General features: G+C 49.2%; 2 protein-coding genes across 2 annotated transcripts; one reads left to right on the top strand and one right to left on the bottom strand.

The window, feature by feature from the left end:
- Positions 1–2,000: 2,000 nt before the first annotated feature.
- LOC106815371 (dnaJ homolog subfamily B member 6-like) lies at positions 2,001–3,958 on the top strand. Its single transcript, XM_014819822.1, has one exon. The coding sequence runs from the start codon at positions 2,469–2,471 to the stop codon at positions 2,988–2,990; it is 522 nt and encodes a 173-aa protein (XP_014675308.1). The 5' UTR covers positions 2,001–2,468; the 3' UTR covers positions 2,991–3,958.
- An 8,510-nt stretch (positions 3,959–12,468) lies between these two features.
- On the bottom strand, positions 12,469–16,757 carry LOC106815367. Its single transcript, XM_014819819.1, has 4 exons — positions 16,666–16,757; positions 15,606–15,690; positions 13,066–13,646; positions 12,469–12,984 (listed from the first exon to the last, which is right to left on the bottom strand). The coding sequence occupies exons 2-4, from the start codon at positions 15,652–15,654 to the stop codon at positions 12,469–12,471; spliced, it is 1,146 nt and encodes a 381-aa protein (XP_014675305.1). The 5' UTR covers positions 15,655–15,690; positions 16,666–16,757.
- Between the last annotated feature and the right edge of the window lie 414 nt (positions 16,758–17,171).

Genomic DNA, 17,171 nt, shown 5'->3' with positions numbered 1-17,171 from the left:
GTTGACTCGTGACAGGACCCTACTGTGTAAATAATGTGTCGAAACACGCGTATAGGCTCACGTGCTACTGCCTGCAAATTACGCATACATGCGCATTGACGTTCAAAAAAATTCACAAATTAGTATAATAAGTATAATAACAGGTATAATAAGTATTTGTCAAATAAAAAACATTCTGTTGAAATCGTGCGCTTAAAAGAGAGGGAAACTATGAACCGTAGAAGCTCGTTTGATCTAACACTTATAAATAGGTAAACTAGCCAACAGATGGCGGTATGTGCCCTGTGTGGCATCAAACTGCATGCAGCGCCCCCTTCCCACACTCAGGATATAGATGTAGAGCATAGAGTTATATATTAGACCCCGTTATTATATGTTAGATATTAGTTGTATATTTATACAACTCTATGATGTAGAGCCAGAGTGTAGAGCCAGAGTGAGAGCGCCATCTGTCGTGGAGTTTGGTGTGGCATATGCAGCTGCATGTCCAACCTTTATTACAAGAATTAACTTATATTATCTTGACATTCTTCTTTGATTTTACAGATAGCATACCCAGATATTGCAGTAATATAACATAAAAAATATTAATCGGAATCTCTCATTAGTCATAACAAATTAATTCCTCATGTAGAATAGCAGGAGAGCTGTGTTCGTTCACACCTAATAACTACCAATTAAAATCATATCTTTTTGAAATTCTATTTTTAAAATGATCAACAAACAGTCGATAGCTTGATATGAAAAGAACATGCCCCCCATTTTTTTAATTACCGATAGGATGGCCTACCTGACTGAATGACAATAGCAATAAAACATCATTTAGCCAACAGGTGGCGATGTGTTCTACATAATATGTGCACATGTATATATCCGGCCTTTACCAAATGACTGGAATAGTATTATGTTGAAATTGTACTTTTAATGTAGATATCGTATACCCACCAGTCGCTATAATGGTCATTAGGTGCCTCATCGCACCAAATTTTCCATTTGATTGGCAGGAAACCTGTTTACACCCGTAAGCCCATTATCTGCCTAATGAAATGGAATCGTGTTGCTATGATTATTATCATTTTAAAACGGAGAGTAGATATTCGTCGCAGTAGCTTGACGTAAAAAATAAATCCGGATGCCTCTCTTTAATAACTATAGGGTGGTGTGCTCTGGCTGAAGTAACAATAATGGGATTTTAATAAGCGAATAAATAGTAATTTTGCTAAAATTATCCTTTTAAAATAGAGCGCATATACTCATCGGAGTAGCTTATACAATTGAAATTAAATCCAAATATTCTCCAAGATCTCCTATAATGTATCCCTGTCTAACGTAACACTTTTAACATTAAAATCAGCCAATAGATGGCGATATATATGTCCTTCGCTATATATTGCTGTGATAAGGCCCCGAGTTATTGTTCACACGAATTTCACTATACAGTAATATTGGCTTAAATAAGTGTTCGGGTATGGCCGGCATATGCTAAAAGAAATGCTATTGTGCTGATATTATGTCCATAAAATGGAAATACTTTGGAAATACACTTGCTGAGATGTGCCAGTATCTCAGATTCTTTAATAACATAAGAGTGCATGGCTTCCTAAATGTCCCCTATACGCTGTAGCATGAATTGTCTTAGGTGTATGTTTGTGCATACCCAATATCTGTCGAAAGAAGAAAGATTGCCGAAATAATATATAGGTATGCTAGGTATATATAGGTCGGGTGGGGAGGGTAACGGCTTGAACGGCTCAGACAGCCTAGATAATCTAATACCGGCTTTAATCCTATATGATTCGCCATAACCTCTCGCAAAAAGGTCATGTGAGGTCGCTACGACCGCCCCACCCCTTATTGACACACACACACGAGCTTGCGAACACACGGACACACCCGCACGCACGCACGCACGTAAACACACACACACGCGCGTACGCACGCACGCACGCATGGCTAAGACCTTGGCCCATCCCCACAGCACGCCGCGATTTTATCACCGGTTGTAGATCACACAAGAACCCGTGCCCGCAGGCACGTTCTATTGTTCGTCGGCACGGCGCAGCGCTGACGTTGCAACTATTCTCGTCGGCTCGGCTGACGTCACGAACCGACGCGTCTGGCGGTTTATATAAGGTCGTTAGGAGGCGTTAGAGCGCAGTCGTTGTGGTATCACGATATTCGATCACCAACCGGGAGAGAACGGAAGAAGCCGCTGTGGTTGCGATAGCGCGTAGATAGAGACCGAGAAAGATCGAGAGGCAGATAGAGAGAGTGAGAGAGAGAGACAAAGAGACACAGAGAGAGAGAGAAAGAGAGAGACAGAAACCGAGAGAGAAATCCAACATTCAATCTACATCCGTCCAGGAGAACTTCTTTTGCGATCTCGGAGTTCCGACCAGTCAGTCGTAAGCAACCACTGTCCACGTGAACTGACCGCTGCCACCACTACCACTACCAGCAGCAGAGCTATGACCATCCCGGATTGCTACGAGGTGCTCGGCCTGCGCCGTGACGCCACGGACGAGGAGATCAAACGCGCCTACCGCCAGATGGCGCTGCGCTGGCACCCGGACAAGAACCGCGGCGGAGCGAGCGAGGCGGTGGCCGAGGCTCGCTTCAAGCAGATCTCCGAGGCTTACGAGATGCTCTCCGATCCGACGTCGCGGCGTCGCCACGACGCCGCCAGGTTCGGCGGCAGGGGGCGCCACCGCGCGCCAACGCGTGGCGCAGATTTCCCGAGTTTCTTCCGGGCCGGCGGCGACCCCTTCTGCGGATTCTGCTTCGACGACGACGAGTGGATCGTCGGCGGCCGACGGTTCAAGGGCGAGCGGGCGCCGGCAGGGGGCGCTAACGCGAAGCGGACGTCGACGTCGACGCGATTCATCGACGGTAAGACGGTGGTGACGCGCACGATCGTCGCCAACGGCGTCGCCACGGTGACGGTGCACGTCGACGGAGAACTCAAGTCGACGACGGCGACGGCGGCGTGAGGGGGCGCCACTGACGCGGGAGAACTGTTCCGTCGGTCATTATGTTAGTGAGATAGTGAGATAGTGAGATAGTGATAGAGATAGTGAGGTAGTGAGATAGCTGGATGGAGACTGTGGCGGGAGAACTGGCTAGCAGGCTATGTTGTCTCCGGATCTGTGACCTTTGCGCGACTTTGAGATGGTCGATGCTTTACTGCACAGCCTGCTTGTGGCCTGTGCTCCTATAGCCGACGGATTCGATCCAACATCAAGTCGCTGCCCCGTGTTATGGCTTCAGGTTTCCACTAATTACTAGTCGACTGCACTCTACACACAAGGGGACGACGAAAAGATCTAGCTAGTGGCTAGCACATAGAAACATCGCGCGTGGAGATGGCTGGATGTACAGGGACCGAGGTGCAATATATATTATTATATATATATATACGAATGTATATTCATTGAGTGATTGATTGATTGAATGATCGATCGATCTCATTTAATGAGCGTCATAGACGTCAAGGTAATGAAACACTACTGATTTGGAAGCATAGAGATGTCGATGGAGCTTTGTATAATGCTTTGTAATAGACATAATCTATCATGTCTGGCGCAGTCGCAATTCATCATTATCGAATTCAGTGAAACCTTTGGTACCGTACGGAAACTTTGCGGAATATTATTATTCCAACCGATTGTAACAATTTATATCTCGGATTCGAATTCAAGAAATCATTTTTGCTATAATTTGGCCACGGGTTTCGTTCTAGAAACAGGTGGCTTGTAATGTGCCATGTAGTGTGGAGTGCTTAACACTTTATTGTACATATAAAATGTGTCGGATTTTGTGATAGGTGTATATATATATATATAGTAATTTATTTAAACACCACTGTGATTGGTTTATACGCACCGGTTTTCGATTTGGAATGAGAGCGATGTTTATGGGAGAGTAATAAACTAAAGCTTCCTTTGTGATTTATACGAAATAACGATCTTCGTGGTCATTGAATCAACAGACGTTTGACGTTTAGTGGGATTCTGATAATATTATATCGAAATTAACTGTTAGCACATCTGTTATTATCTTCCTCTTCTCTACGCCGCGTTCCTTCCATCTCCTGTTTCCACTTGTCATCACCCTCTCCTCCTCTCTTGCGGCCCCCCACCTTCCCTCCTTCTCTTGCCGCTCTCTCTCTCGTCTTATATAGTTTTTTTTTTTTTGCTCGCTCACTCTTTCGTTTACCTCACATCACTCTCTCGTCTCGGCTCTCTCCTGCTCGCTCTCTCTCTCTCTCTCTTCTCTCTCATCTCTCTCTCTCTTCTCTCTCTTGCTCGCTCTCTCGTCCTCTCTTTCTCATTCTCTCTCATCTCTCTTCTCTGCTCTCTATTCACTTCCCTCTCTCTCTTTCTTCTTTTATCTCTCGCTCTCTCTCATCTCTCTCTCTTTCCTCTCTCTCTCTCTCTCTCTCTCTCTCTCTTCCTCTCTCTCTCTGGCTCTTTCTCTTCTCTCTCTCTCCTTTCTCTTCTTCTTCTCTCTCTCTCCTCTTTCTCTTTCTCTCTTTTTTCTCACTCTCTCTCTCTCTTTCTCTCTCTCTCTCTCTCTTCTTCTCTCTCTCTCCTCTCTGCTCTCTCTCTAATCTTCTCTCTTCTCTCTCTCGCTCTTCTTCTCTCGCTCTCCTCTTCCTCGGCTCTCTTAGCTCTATTCTCTCTCTCTCTCTCTCATCTCTCTCTCTCTCTTCTGTCTCTCCTTCTTCTCTCGCTCTCTCCTCTCTCTCTGCTCTCTCTCTTCTTCCTGCTTCTCGCTCTCTATCTCTCATCGCTCTGTCTCTCTCTTCTCTCTTCTCTCTCGTCCTCCCTTCTTCTAGCACTGCCTCTCTCTCTCTCGTCGTTCTCGCTCTCTCTCTCTCTCTTCTTGTTCTCTCTCTTCTCTCTCTCTCTCTCTTCCTGCTCTCTCTCTTCTCTCTCCTCTCTCTCGTCTTTTCTTCTCGGTCTCTCCTCTCCCTCTTCGTCTCTCTTCTCTTCTCGTCTTTTCTCTCTACTCTAATCTACCATCCTCCTCCATTTCTCTCTCTCTCTCTCTCTCTCTCTCTTCTCTCTCTCTCTCTCGCTCTCTCTCTCTCCTCCTCTCTCTCTCTCGCTCTCTTCTCTCGCTCCTCTCTCGCTCCCTCTCTATCTCCCTATCTCCTCTCCTCTCTCTCGTCCTTCTCTCTCTCTTCTTCCTCTCTCTCTCGCTCGCTCTCTCCTCCTCATCTCTAGCTCTCTCTCTCTCTCTTCTCTCTCTCTTCTCTCGTTCTCTCTCTCTCGTCTCTCATTCTCTCTCCTCTCTCATCTCTCTCTCTCTCTCTCTCGTCTCTCTCTCCCTCGCGCTTCCTCTCTCTCTCTCTCTCTTCTCTACTCTCGCTATCTCTCTCTCTCTTTCTTTCTCACTCTCTCTCTTTTCCCCTCTCTCGTCTCTCTCTTCTCGCCCGTCTCTCTCTTCTCTCTCTCTCTACTCTTCATTTCTTCTCTCTCTCTTCTCTCTACTTCTCCATCTCCTCTCTTCTCTTCACGAGTCGTTACACGATTCATTTGGCGACGCGAAGCAACGCACCGCATGACGTACACGCACGCAATCAACACGTATTATTATAACGTCTTCTCTCTCTCTCTCTCTCTCTCTCTTTTCTCTTCTCGTAACCTCTCCGCGCCCCTAAACCAGTCTACAATATATCACGCCAGTATTCCGCCACGCCCGCTCGTAGCTCTTTGGCAGATCGGCTTAGCACTTTTCTATACCTGCCATGCTCTTTAAAAACGCGACGAGTCCGCGAGCCCTGTACCCACCTCACCTCCACCCTTCCGGCCGCATTTAGAGAAGGCGCGTTGGCGGGCGCGGCCGTACCGCCCCCCCCGGCCCATACATAGTAAACAGCTGGACAGAGCCCCCGGCGGCGTGTGTGTGTGTGCCGTCGCGTGTGTGCGTGTGTGTCGTGTGTGTGGGTGTTGCGTGCGTGCGGTGCGTGCGTGCGTGTGCGTGCTGTGCGTGCTCGAGGTGTGGTGTGTGTGTAGCGTGTGGGGGTGCTGCCGTTTGTGTGTGTGTCTGCGTCGCTGCCGCGCGCGTTGTGTGTGGTTCTGTATGTGTGTGTGTGTGTGTGCGAGTGCTGTGTGTCTGTGCTGGTGTGTGTGTGTCAGTGCGTGCGTGCGTGCGTGTGTGTGGTGTGTGTGTCTGGTGTGTCGTGTGTGTGTGTGTAGTGTGTGTGTGTCGGCCTGTGTGTGTGGGGTGGGTTGTGTCGTGTGTTGCGCCGTGTTGTGTTGTCTGTCTGTGATGTGCGGCAGACGACCGCAGGTGACGTCGTTATTTCGCCTTCAGCGGAGGACAAGGCAGGCGGTTGTGTGTGTGGTGGTTGTGTGTGTGGGTGTGTGTGTGTGTGTGTGTGTGCGCGTGTGCGTGTGTGTGTTGGGGGCGGGGGGGGTGTCGGCAGTGAGTGCAGGTCAGACGACGACAACGGTGGCACTGCCCTACATTCCACCTCCGCTGCAGGTCAACGTTCGGGGTGCGACACGTCGTACAACTAGACTGGTACCGCGTCGCTACGTTTTGTTAATAAATGGGGTTCTAGCGTGGAAACTGGGTGTCAGTCTAACGCGAGACTTTATATTATTCTATTATTATTATTCTATGGGTAATACCTCGGATCGTCTACAAGGCGGTTGACTTCACTATTGCCTTCGCGCGCGCATGCGGGAGGTGGGATAGGAAGGCGTGCTGATCCGCGGTACAAATCGCCGAGTGGAATGTAAAATTTTAACGCCCAGAGTTCGTTATTATGGCTAACATATAGTATTAGAACTTAGTTTATATAAACCACCGTTACGGTGTGTGCTCATTTACGCCACTAGAAACTGCAGGGAATTAAGTGTATGTTATTTCTATGCGCACACATATCGCCCTGTGTGTGAGGTATATACTCTGCGAGCGCAAAAACTCGTTCTCACGAGTCGTTTCCTACATGTATACCGTCGTAAAACAACATATAATACCACGAGCTAATAATCTACCTTATTATTAGCTCTTGATAAATACATATATATATTATATTTTATTTATTTATGCATATATATACATATAATAAATATATATATTTATTTATTTATTTATATATTAAGTTACTAGGTTTTTTTAATTTTTTTTCTTATATATTTTTTTTAATTATATGGTTAATTATTATTATTCTGCTATCGCGCAACATAAATAATCATAAACATCAGCCATAAATTCACTACTGTTTACTGCATTATATCCTTATAGTAGCTGACATCTGTTAAATATTTTTGAAAAGTCAATAACTCATATCATATCGGAGAGATAACATCATAGATGCAGTACGATATCACAACGATAAAACGACAAAACGCTCTTCTTACTTTCTTAGATCAGTACTTTATTCTCTTAGAGAAGATACAGCATTTACTTCCTTATCAGCGCGTCGGTTGGTATAACGGTTAGCATAGCTGCCTTCCAACGCAGTTGACCCGGGTTCGACTCCCGCGCCGGACGCACATGTTGTGTCGTTTTTTTCTAGCTTTTAAAAAGTTCATCAATCGTTATATCACGTAGAAGTTACTAGTTACATTTTTTGAATTTTATATACCATTATTCTAAATACATTTGTTGTATAATTGCCGCGTGCTAAGTATCAGCTTTTTAGTTTAGCCTCGTCCTTAGTCTAATGAACTTGCGCCAGCATGTACCTTCGTAGCGAGCGCTGTCTGTCGACAGGGCCCTGACCTTCCTTATTCGTACCTTATCGCAAAAAAGATGAAAAATGAAAACATCGGCTTGCTAATTCATGCTCAAGCGTAAACCATTTTTAAAAAAAGGGTTCACTTTATTGATTTACCTTTATCCTACGTTGGAAAACGTTGCCAGAGCATGCTTTCTTGTATTGGGCGGTAAGCGCGGTAAAATAAACATTTGATGAATAATATTTAAAAATGAAGGAGTGTCGTGGACGAAGTTTATCTGCTGTGTGTTGACTCGTGAAGGACCCTACACTGCATGTAAATAATGTGTCCGGAAACACGCGTATAGGCTCAGTTGCCTACTGCCTGCAAATTGACGCATACATGCGCAATTGACGCTTCAAAAAAATGCACAACATAGTCTAGAATAAGGCATAATAACAGTTATAATAAGTATTTGTCAAATAAAAAACATTTCTGTTGAAATCGTGCGCTTTAAAAAGAGAGGGAAACTATGAACCGTAGAAGCTTGGCATGAAATATAATTCCCCATGTGTGGCTTTACTGAGTATAACATGTCTCCGGGGTTTTGGATCTAACACTTATAAAATAGGTAAACTAGCCAACAGATGGCGGTATGTGCCCTGTGCTGGCATATGCAAGCTGAGTCCAACCCTTTATTACAGAATTAACTTATATGATATCTTGGGGGCATTCTTCTTTGATTTTACCAGATAGCATACCCAGATATTTTGCAGTAATATAAACATAAAAAAATATTAATCGGGATTCTCTCATTCGGTCATAACAAACTTAATTCCTCACTGTGAATTAGAGGAGAGTGTGTCGTTCACACCTAATAACTACAATTAAAATCAATATCTTTTCTGAAATTATATTTTTAAAATGTCAACAAACAGTCATAGCTTGATTAATGAAACAGAACATGCCTCGCCATTTTTTTCATTACGGAAGGATCGCGCCTTACCTGACTGAATGACAATAGCAATAAAACATCATTTAGCCAACAAGGTGAGCGATGTGCGGTCTTACATAATTATGTGAATGATATATATCCGGCCTTTACCAAATGACTGGGAATAGTATTATGTTCGACAATTGTACTTTTAATTGTAGATATACGTATACCCACCAGTCGCTATATATGGTCTTTAGGTGCCTCATCGCACCAATTTTCCATTTTGATTGGCAGGAAAACCTGTATTTACACCCGCGAAGCCCATTATCTGCCTAACTGCAAAATGGAATCGTATTGCCTTGATTATTTCATTTTAAAACGAGAGTAGATATTCGCGCAGTAGCTATGAGTAAAAAATAAATCCGGATGCCTCTCTTTAAATAACGATAGGGGGTTGTGTGCTCTGGCTGAAGTAACAATGAATTTTAATAAGCGATAAATAGTGATATTTGCTAAAATTACTCTTCTTTAAAATATAGCGATATACTCATCCGGCAGCTAGCTTTTACAATATGAAAATTAAATCAAAATATTCTCCAAAGATCTCTATAATGATATCCTTGGTCTAGTAAACTTTTAACACTTAAAACAGCAATAGTTGGCGAATATATAATTGTCCTTCGCTTATATTGCTGTGATAATGTGGCCCCGGCGTTATTATATCACACGAATTTTCACGTTATTACACAGTAATATTAGGATTAAGAAGTGTTCGGTATGGCGGGCATATGTTAAAGAAATGCTATTTGCTGATATTATGCCATAATAAAAATGGAAATACTTTGCGATAATACACTTGCGGAGGATGTGAGATATCTCAGATTCTTTAATAACCTAAGAGTGCATGGCTTCTATTAAATGTCCCCTATATTGACCTGTAGGCATATTCCCCTTGAGAATTTATGCTCTTTCCGACCTTGCTTCCCATGGGTACGTGGGAGATCGTCTCATCGTCTCAGCCGTCATATCCAGGTTATTTGTTGAGAAAGTGGGAGAGAAACAGAGAGAGAGATAGGAGCGAGAAAGACAGTGCCAGACAGGGTAGAGAGGAACGAGCGAGAGAGAGAGAGAGAGAAGAAGAATAGAAGAGAGAAGAAGAGAGAAGAAGAGTGAGAGAGAGAGAGAAGGAGTAGAGATGAGAAAAGAGAACTGAGAGAGAAAGACAGAGAGCGGAGAGAGAGGAGAGATGAGAGAGCTCGAGAGAGAAAGAGAAAGACGATGAGGCGCGCACTCGCTGAAGACGAAGAGAAGAGAATGAGACAAGAGAGAGAGGAACGAGAGAGAGAGCAGTAAGTCGATGAGAAAGAAAGACGAAAGAGAGAGAGGGGAGAGAGAGAGACGAGAGGATGACGGGGAGAGAGGGAAATGATAGAGAGAAGAGATAGAGAGATAGAGAGAGAAAAGAATGACGAGAGAGAGACGAGAAGAGAGAGAGAGAGATGGCGAGAGAGATAAATGATAGAAGGGTGGGAGAGGATAGTAACACGCACGGACAAGCATTCCAAATAGCGAGAGTAAGCGGTGTGATGAGGGCAGAAGGCTTTGTATGGCTGTGTTTGTATTAGATTCATTTGACGTCAAGGAACGGAGATCTAGAGAAGCGTGAGAAAACGATGAGAATACGCCGCCGCGCGAAGCGACAGTGGCCGGCTTTTGTTCTCTTCTCTTCTGAAGGAATCTTATAGGCGCGCTCATCTAAGTCGATGACTTCCGCACAGCTGCCAATACATATTTATCAGAAGCTAATATAAATTTGGTATATATATATATATATAATAATAAGCATTTAACCGAAGCGCAGACAGAACCTCCCTCCTCAGCAGTAGTCCGTCAGCTGCATGCGACATTGCGAAAAAATGCTGAGTTGTTTTTTTGGTTTTACACGTTAGATGGATAAACGCGACAATTCGATGTTCCTTGACGGGATGACGACGACGGGCGCCGCACGACCGCGACAACGCGTCATGCGATCAAAAAAACGTCGACATCTCATTTTAGATTTGAAAACTGAACAAAAACGCGCGAGAGAGAGGGGGGGGAGGAGGGATGGGGGTGTGAGAGAAAGCAAGAGAGAGAGGAGAGAGAGAGGAAAGAGGAGGAAAGGGAGCTGGCGGCGAGAGAGTGGGGCGGGCCTTCGGGGAGAAAGAAAAAGATGTGGGGAGGAATAGAGGGGATAGAGAGTGAGAGAAGAGACAGGAGATTCGACTGTGGGAGATTTTGAGAGAAGAGAAAGAGCGTACGCGGAGGGAGGGGGAGGAGACGATGAGTGGTGAGAGCAGGATGAGACAATAGAAGAGCGGCCGCAGGAGGGGGAAGGGAGAGAGAGTGGGAGAGAGTGAGTGAGAGACAGAGAGAGAGAGAGGAACCCCTGAATGAAATGAGCACATTCATAATGAATAATGAACAGCACGACTAAACGATCGAGTTGCTATTATCAACGCTGCATCGACGCAAACCGAAAAGCGAACACAGCGGTTAGTGATATGACAATGTTATTTATTTCGTAATAACGAACCGAGCGCTGACTGATATAGACACTGACTGACTGCGTGGCATTTGGCCGACGCATCACCAATATCAAGAGTAGATAATAACTATGTTAAGTTATAAGTAGGTTATATTATCTACTCTTGCCAATATACATATATTATCTTCGTACCCCGGTCTTCCTGCGACCCCCCGAGCGTCGGTCCAACGCTAGCGGACGGCGCCGAGCGGAGACTGCGCGGACACTGCGCATGCGCGCGCCGCGGGAATGTTTTTTCTCCCGACACTGTACAACGAGAAACAAAAGCGCGAAGCGTGTCTCCAATTCTTGAAAGAACAAAAAACGACGACAATTTATGACGACGACAAAAAAAAACGACGAACAAAATTCGCCTACCTACGACAGCGAAACGGGTGTATTTACAAGTGTATTTTAGCGTGGCGGCAGGGTGGTAATGACTACCGAAAAAAAGCGTTCTACGTTAAAAAAAAAAGTAATAACCAAGATGGACGATGTCGTCTGGGGTGGCGACGGCGTCCGTACGTCACTATCTCCGCTACAACAGCGGGGTTGTCCTTGCGGCGTTAGAGGACGATCTTACCCGTGCCATCTTATCCTGTCTACGGTCTAAGCTAACACCAACTTGAGACACGGCTGCGCAACGCCATATGTCGTCGTGCGTGACTGCGTGCGAGCGAGCGAGCGAGCGTGCGTGCGTGCGTGCGCGTGGGAGCAGCAAGCACATCCGTGTCCGTCCGCGCGTGCCGCGACAGGTACCAAATGCAGGCGTTCGCACGCGCACGCACTCGCGTTGCACGAACGCGAGGAGCACACAGAGAAACAAAATCTTTCCTGGCGAGTGGCCATATCATCTATTATCTGCAGATCACGTGCACGCGGCGGTTGGGGGGACGGACGAGTGGGCGAGAGATACGACTTAACGTACGGCGATAGAGAGAGGGCGGAGGCAGTTAAGGGAAAGGAAGGGGGAGGGGGGGAAGAGGGCGGAGGCAGTTAAGGGAAAGGAAGGGGGAGGGGGGGATACCCGCGAAGAAAAGGTCACGACATCCTTATTTCACCGTTAAAAAACACTACCAGAGGCAGTATCCCCTGAGGCCCCTGTTCCGCGGCGACAGCCGATAGCCGGCACGCGCGCGCACCCTGTTGGCGAGAAGAGCACTCAGCGAAAGTTTTATTGCTATCGTTCCGACCGCCGCGCCTCGCGGAGCCGACCTCGCGTGTGCGGCGCCCCCTGGCGAGGACCCACCGGCGACGCGCGCCCCGTGGCGGTGACGACACTCCGGTCATTACAACCCGTCGTGCGTCCTCTCTCCGAAGCACCGTGGGCCGCCGTGGCGCCCCCTGTCGGCCGCCGCCGCCGCCGCCGCAGCGGAAGAGTTCGCGAGGCCGCCGAGAGGTGGCGCCGGCGTGCCGATCTTCACGTTGATGCTGATTGGGTAGGTGACGGCGAACTTGTCGGCGCCCGCCTGCAGCGCGGCAACGACTGCGTCATGGGCGACGGGCAGCGGCACGTAGTAGTTGCCCGACGGGTGCATGACGAACGCCGGCAGGTAGGTGGCGCCGCCGTCGCCGCCGTGCTCCGCCGCGTCGACCGAGCTCTCGGGCGTCGCACGCCCGCCGCTCGCCGCGCGCAGCCCATTGCCCGCTGCGGCGGCGTAGGGGGCGCCGCAGTCGGGCGCGTCGGCGCCGCGGCATGCGCGCTTGTTTCCGCCGACGCCGTCGTCGCGGTAGTCGAACTCGCGCTTGATGGAGACGGCCGGCGCGGGGGCGCCGGCGGCGACGCCGCGCTCGGGACTAGATCGCTCAGACGGCGACGACGGCAAGGGGGCGCCGCTGACGGCGGCGGCGGCGCGGCGGCTCGCTCGCTCGCTCTCCTTGAGCACGTCGGCATGGTAACGCTGCAGCAGGTTGTGCTTCGCCGGCAGCATGCAGGGGGGCGACACCGTGCGGTCGCTCTTCGGCGACGCCGACCCGCTGCGCCGCCTGGCGGAGTCCCGGCTGCGCTCGTCCGCGTCGCTCGTCTCGGTCGCCGTCGGCGAGTAGAGCATAGGGGGCGCCGGTGCGGCGGTCGCCGTCGGCGAGTAGAGCATAGGGGGCGCCGGTGCGGCGGTCGCCGTCGGCGGCGACTGAGACCTCTCTCTAACCTGAGTGAGAAGGTCGAAGCTGTATCGCGCATCGCGCTGGAGAATTCCGCCGCCGCCGCCACCGCTGCCCTTAGGGTGCAGCACTAGTCCGTTGTCGGGCGGCTGGAAATTCTTCGGCTCGATTCCCATCGACTGCTGCAGCACCTGCGATATAGAGGTCGCCATCGGCGCGGCGTGCGCCGGCGGCGGCTGCGGCGACGGCGTAGCGGCCTGCGACGGCGCGAACGACTCCAGCTCCCCCTTGTGGTCGGCGGCGCCGTCGATCAGGTCGAGCTGCTGGAGGGCGCCACCGTTCCAGCCCAGCGGGCCGATCGTGTAACCTGCGGGCGAAGAGAAGCGGCGAGAGTGAGTGAGCGGCGAGGACGCGAACATGGCGGCCATGGCGGCTGTGAACGAGGACCGTGTGTGAGTCTGCGTGTGTCAAATCATGTGTGTGTGTGGCGTGTGTGTGCTGTGTGCGGTGTGTAGTGTTTGTGAATCTCGTGAGTGGCGGACTGTGCCTAGTGCCGTGTTGTGCGTCGTGCTGTGTGGTGCGTGCGTGCGTGCCGTGACGTGCCGTGTCTGTGTGAGTTGATGTTCTGTGCTGTGTGGTGTCTTGTAGTGTGTGTGTGTGTGTGCGTGTTGGTGCGTGCATGCACAGACACACGTATGCCAAGGTAAACAAATGCCTACGTCTCAACATCAGTGTTGATGTCATCCAGAGGGACTCTCAGATGCCTATCCTCGTACGACACCACAGTTCACGGGTCAAAGGTCGAACCACAATTAATGCCACGCGACACTAGATCGTCTGCTGTGTGTCACGGGTCGCCGGTCGGCAACAGGACAACAGTAGCCGATGCACGGACGAGGAACGATGCAAGCTTTGGGCGTAGAGTGCACGTACGTGAGCTCTCTGTCTCTCTCTCTCTCTCTCTCTCTCTCTCACGCACACTCTCTGCCTTTCTCCCTCTCTCGCGCTCTCTTTCTCACACACTCTCTCTCGCTCTTGCTTGTTCTCTTGGTCTCTTTCACTCGTTCGCGCGCTCCCTCTCTCTCGCACGCTCTAGCTCTCTCTAACGCTCTCTTCCTCTCGCTCTCGCCTTTCCCTTCTCTCTCTCTCTCTCTCTCAGTTATACTTACGTCCAGCAAACCGACGTTTCGTCATCATCATATTGGTTGAACCGGATAGAGAGAGTACGGGAGAGAGAGAGAGAGCGCGCGCGCGAACGCCAGTGCGAGGGCTTGCACTTTGGCATCATCGGGTGTTTTCTATTTACTTGTACTTCTACGGCCATGAGTCGGATCGTGACTCGGTTCGTACGCACGCGTCGTTTACCAACACGGTCCACCGCCCACCACCAAAAACCTTTCAAACGCGCTATCCGAAAATGTTCGCCGACGTCGGCTATAATTCTGTTGTTTGGACAGGGGCGAGTAAATAGCTGGCACGCCGCCAGAATGTTGCTGAACCCGCGACCGAGTTTTACAACCGTACGCGAGTCGCGATCCGTGCGTCCTCTAGCGGCTCTTACGCGCACCGATAACAAGTGATCGCGGCAACTCGTCATTTTATTACATCACATGTAGAATTTGTTTATTAAACAAAAAAACATTCAAACGAAATTAAGGTTTAATTAACAAAATTAAAATGTATTTTTCATGAAATTTAACTAATTAAACCCATTTTTTAGTGAATTTTCAGTTCATTTCGCTATGGCCTCCAACGTGCACTTCTTTAGCGTAACCTATGACCCGTAAAAATCGCGTGTTCCACGTCATTGCTCGATGCTGACTCCAAAAGTCACTCCATGTATGTCAACAGTGGCCTGGCTCGTGTGCTTATGGCCCAGCAAGTGTTTGGCACCGTGCCAAGGAAATGTTTTTCCCCCGCCCAGCTTTTCGTACCAACCATAATGATCGTCTGGTCGCAAGCACTCAGGACAGCAACCGAGCATCTCTCTGCTTCGCCTGCACCTCTAACTCTATACTCTCTAAGTACACGTCTCGAACCCTGTACCCTGACTACTGCTGTACGCCTCTGCAAACCTTCTTGCTAAGCCTTCTTCAGCGCATCATCATAGGGGGGGGGCAAGAATCGCACACTCGCTGTCCGCTGTCGTGTTGTATCGTGTCGTGTCGTGTCGTGTCGTGTCGTGCCGTGTCGTGTCGTGTCGTGTCGCGTCGCGTCGCGCCGTGTCGTGTCGTGTGCGGTGTCGTGATCGTGCCGTGTCGCTGTACCGTTGTGTCGTGTCGCGTCCCGTGCACGGGGATATGGAGACGCCAGAGGGCGTGTTTACCTGATCTCTTGTTTCTGTCAGAGAGCGACTTGATGTGGCGTATGGCCATCTCGATGATTTCGGTCTTTTCGACTCTGCCTCTGTTCTGCAAACACGAGAGAAGAAAGTGTGAGTGAGTGAGTGAGTGTAGTGAGTGATGAGTGAAGTGAGTGAGTGAGTGAGTGACTGGTGAGTGAGAAGTGAGTGAGTGAGTGAGTGAGGAGTGAGTGAATTCGTGAGTGAGCTCGAGTAGAGTGAGGAGTGAGATGACGTGAGGACGATGCAGGATGAGTGAGGTGAGGATGCCGAGGTGAGTGGGATGAATAAAAAATGATGTGACACGACGACCGGGAGGCCATTTAAATATCACTAAGGAATATATATAATCATATATATATGAAAAGAGCCAATATAATTCAGATTACTATGACGAAACATAATGTCAGACGCTATAATTATGTATATCATAGATTTTGGGGCATTCGAGCCACTCTCCTCTCTCTCTCTCTCTCGTCTCTCTCTCTCTGCTCCTCTCTCGTTCTCTCTCTCTCTCTCCTCTCTCTCTCTCTCTCTCTCTCTCTCTCATCCGGCGCCACCGCTCTTCCTCTCTCTCTGCCTCCTCTCCCTCTCTTTCTCCTCACGCGCTCCGTCCTCGCTCTCTCTCTTTGGCTCTCTATCTCTCTCTCTCTCTCTCTATCTCGCGCGCCCCTCCTCTCTCTCTACTCCTCCTTCTCCTCTCTCTCACTCACGCGACCTCTCTCCTCACGCGCCCTCCTCTCTCTCTCTCATCTCTCTCTTCTCTCTCTCTCTCTCTCTCTCTCTCTCTCCTCTATTCTATTATTCTCGCTGCGCGCACGCCCTCTCCTCTCCTCTCTCCTGCACTCCTCTCACTCTCCACGCGCCCTCTACTTGCCTCTCCTCCTCTCATCTCGTCTTCTATCTGCGCGCGCGCCTTCCTCTCCTTACTCTCCCTCTCTCTCCTCAGCGCAACCTCTGCCTCTCTCTCTCTCTCTGCTCATCTCTTCTTCTCTCTCTCTCTCATACTCTCTCTCTCCTCTCTCTCGCGCGCGGCGGCGAATACCTTTCTCAGGTAGGTGGTCGGGATCAATTTTGCTGAGGTCTGCCAGGCAGCTGTTCATTCTGGGCTCGCGTCGTTCGTTTTTCTCGAGTGCACTGCGATGGAGACTGACTCTGCCAGAGAGGCAGGAGAAAGCGACGAGGACGGAGGACGAAGTAAGAAGATTGAAAAAAAGAAGAGAAGAAGTTTAGCAAGGCGCGCTGTGATGCAAACCGACGCGTTACTAATTAACTTGGCTTCTCAGCATCCTCCAGCATCCCCCGCATCCGGGCGTCTCAGCGTCTGAGCAACGCTAATGGCCTGTTAGTGTAGACGCGCGCCCGGGCAAGCTGCTTGCCGACCGATCTCTCTCCTTCTCTCCTCGACCTCCCAACAGCACGCACACGACCCGCGCTGCACATAACACACACACACACCGCGCCTGCGGTTCGCGCGCGTATACATGAACACACACACACCACACACACAAACACACACACACACGGCGCGCGCACCAACGCACGTCACGG

Source organism: Priapulus caudatus, unplaced genomic scaffold (assembly GCF_000485595.1).
Source record: "Priapulus caudatus unplaced genomic scaffold, Priapulus_caudatus-5.0.1 Scaffold1101, whole genome shotgun sequence".
In the NCBI taxonomy this organism is placed as follows: domain Eukaryota; kingdom Metazoa; phylum Priapulida; class Priapulimorpha; order Priapulimorphida; family Priapulidae; genus Priapulus; species Priapulus caudatus.
The sequence above is the reverse complement of the archived record's forward strand: the minus strand, read 5'-3'. Positions and strand labels throughout refer to the sequence as shown.

Coding starts and splice junctions, on each gene's coding strand:
- LOC106815371 (XM_014819822.1), top strand. CDS start 2,469: ATGACCATCCCGGATTGCTACGAGGTGCTCGGCCTGCGCCGTGACGCC.
- LOC106815367 (XM_014819819.1), bottom strand. CDS start 15,654: ATGGCCATACGCCACATCAAGTCGCTCTCTGACAGAAACAAGAGATCA. Junction 13,647..15,605: donor TGACAGAAACAAGAGATCAG/GTAAACACGCCC, acceptor CTTCGCCCGCAG/GTTACACGATCGGCCCGCTG. Junction 12,985..13,065: donor TGCAGCGTTACCATGCCGAC/GTGCTCAAGGAG, acceptor TCGCCGTCTGAG/CGATCTAGTCCCGAGCGCGG.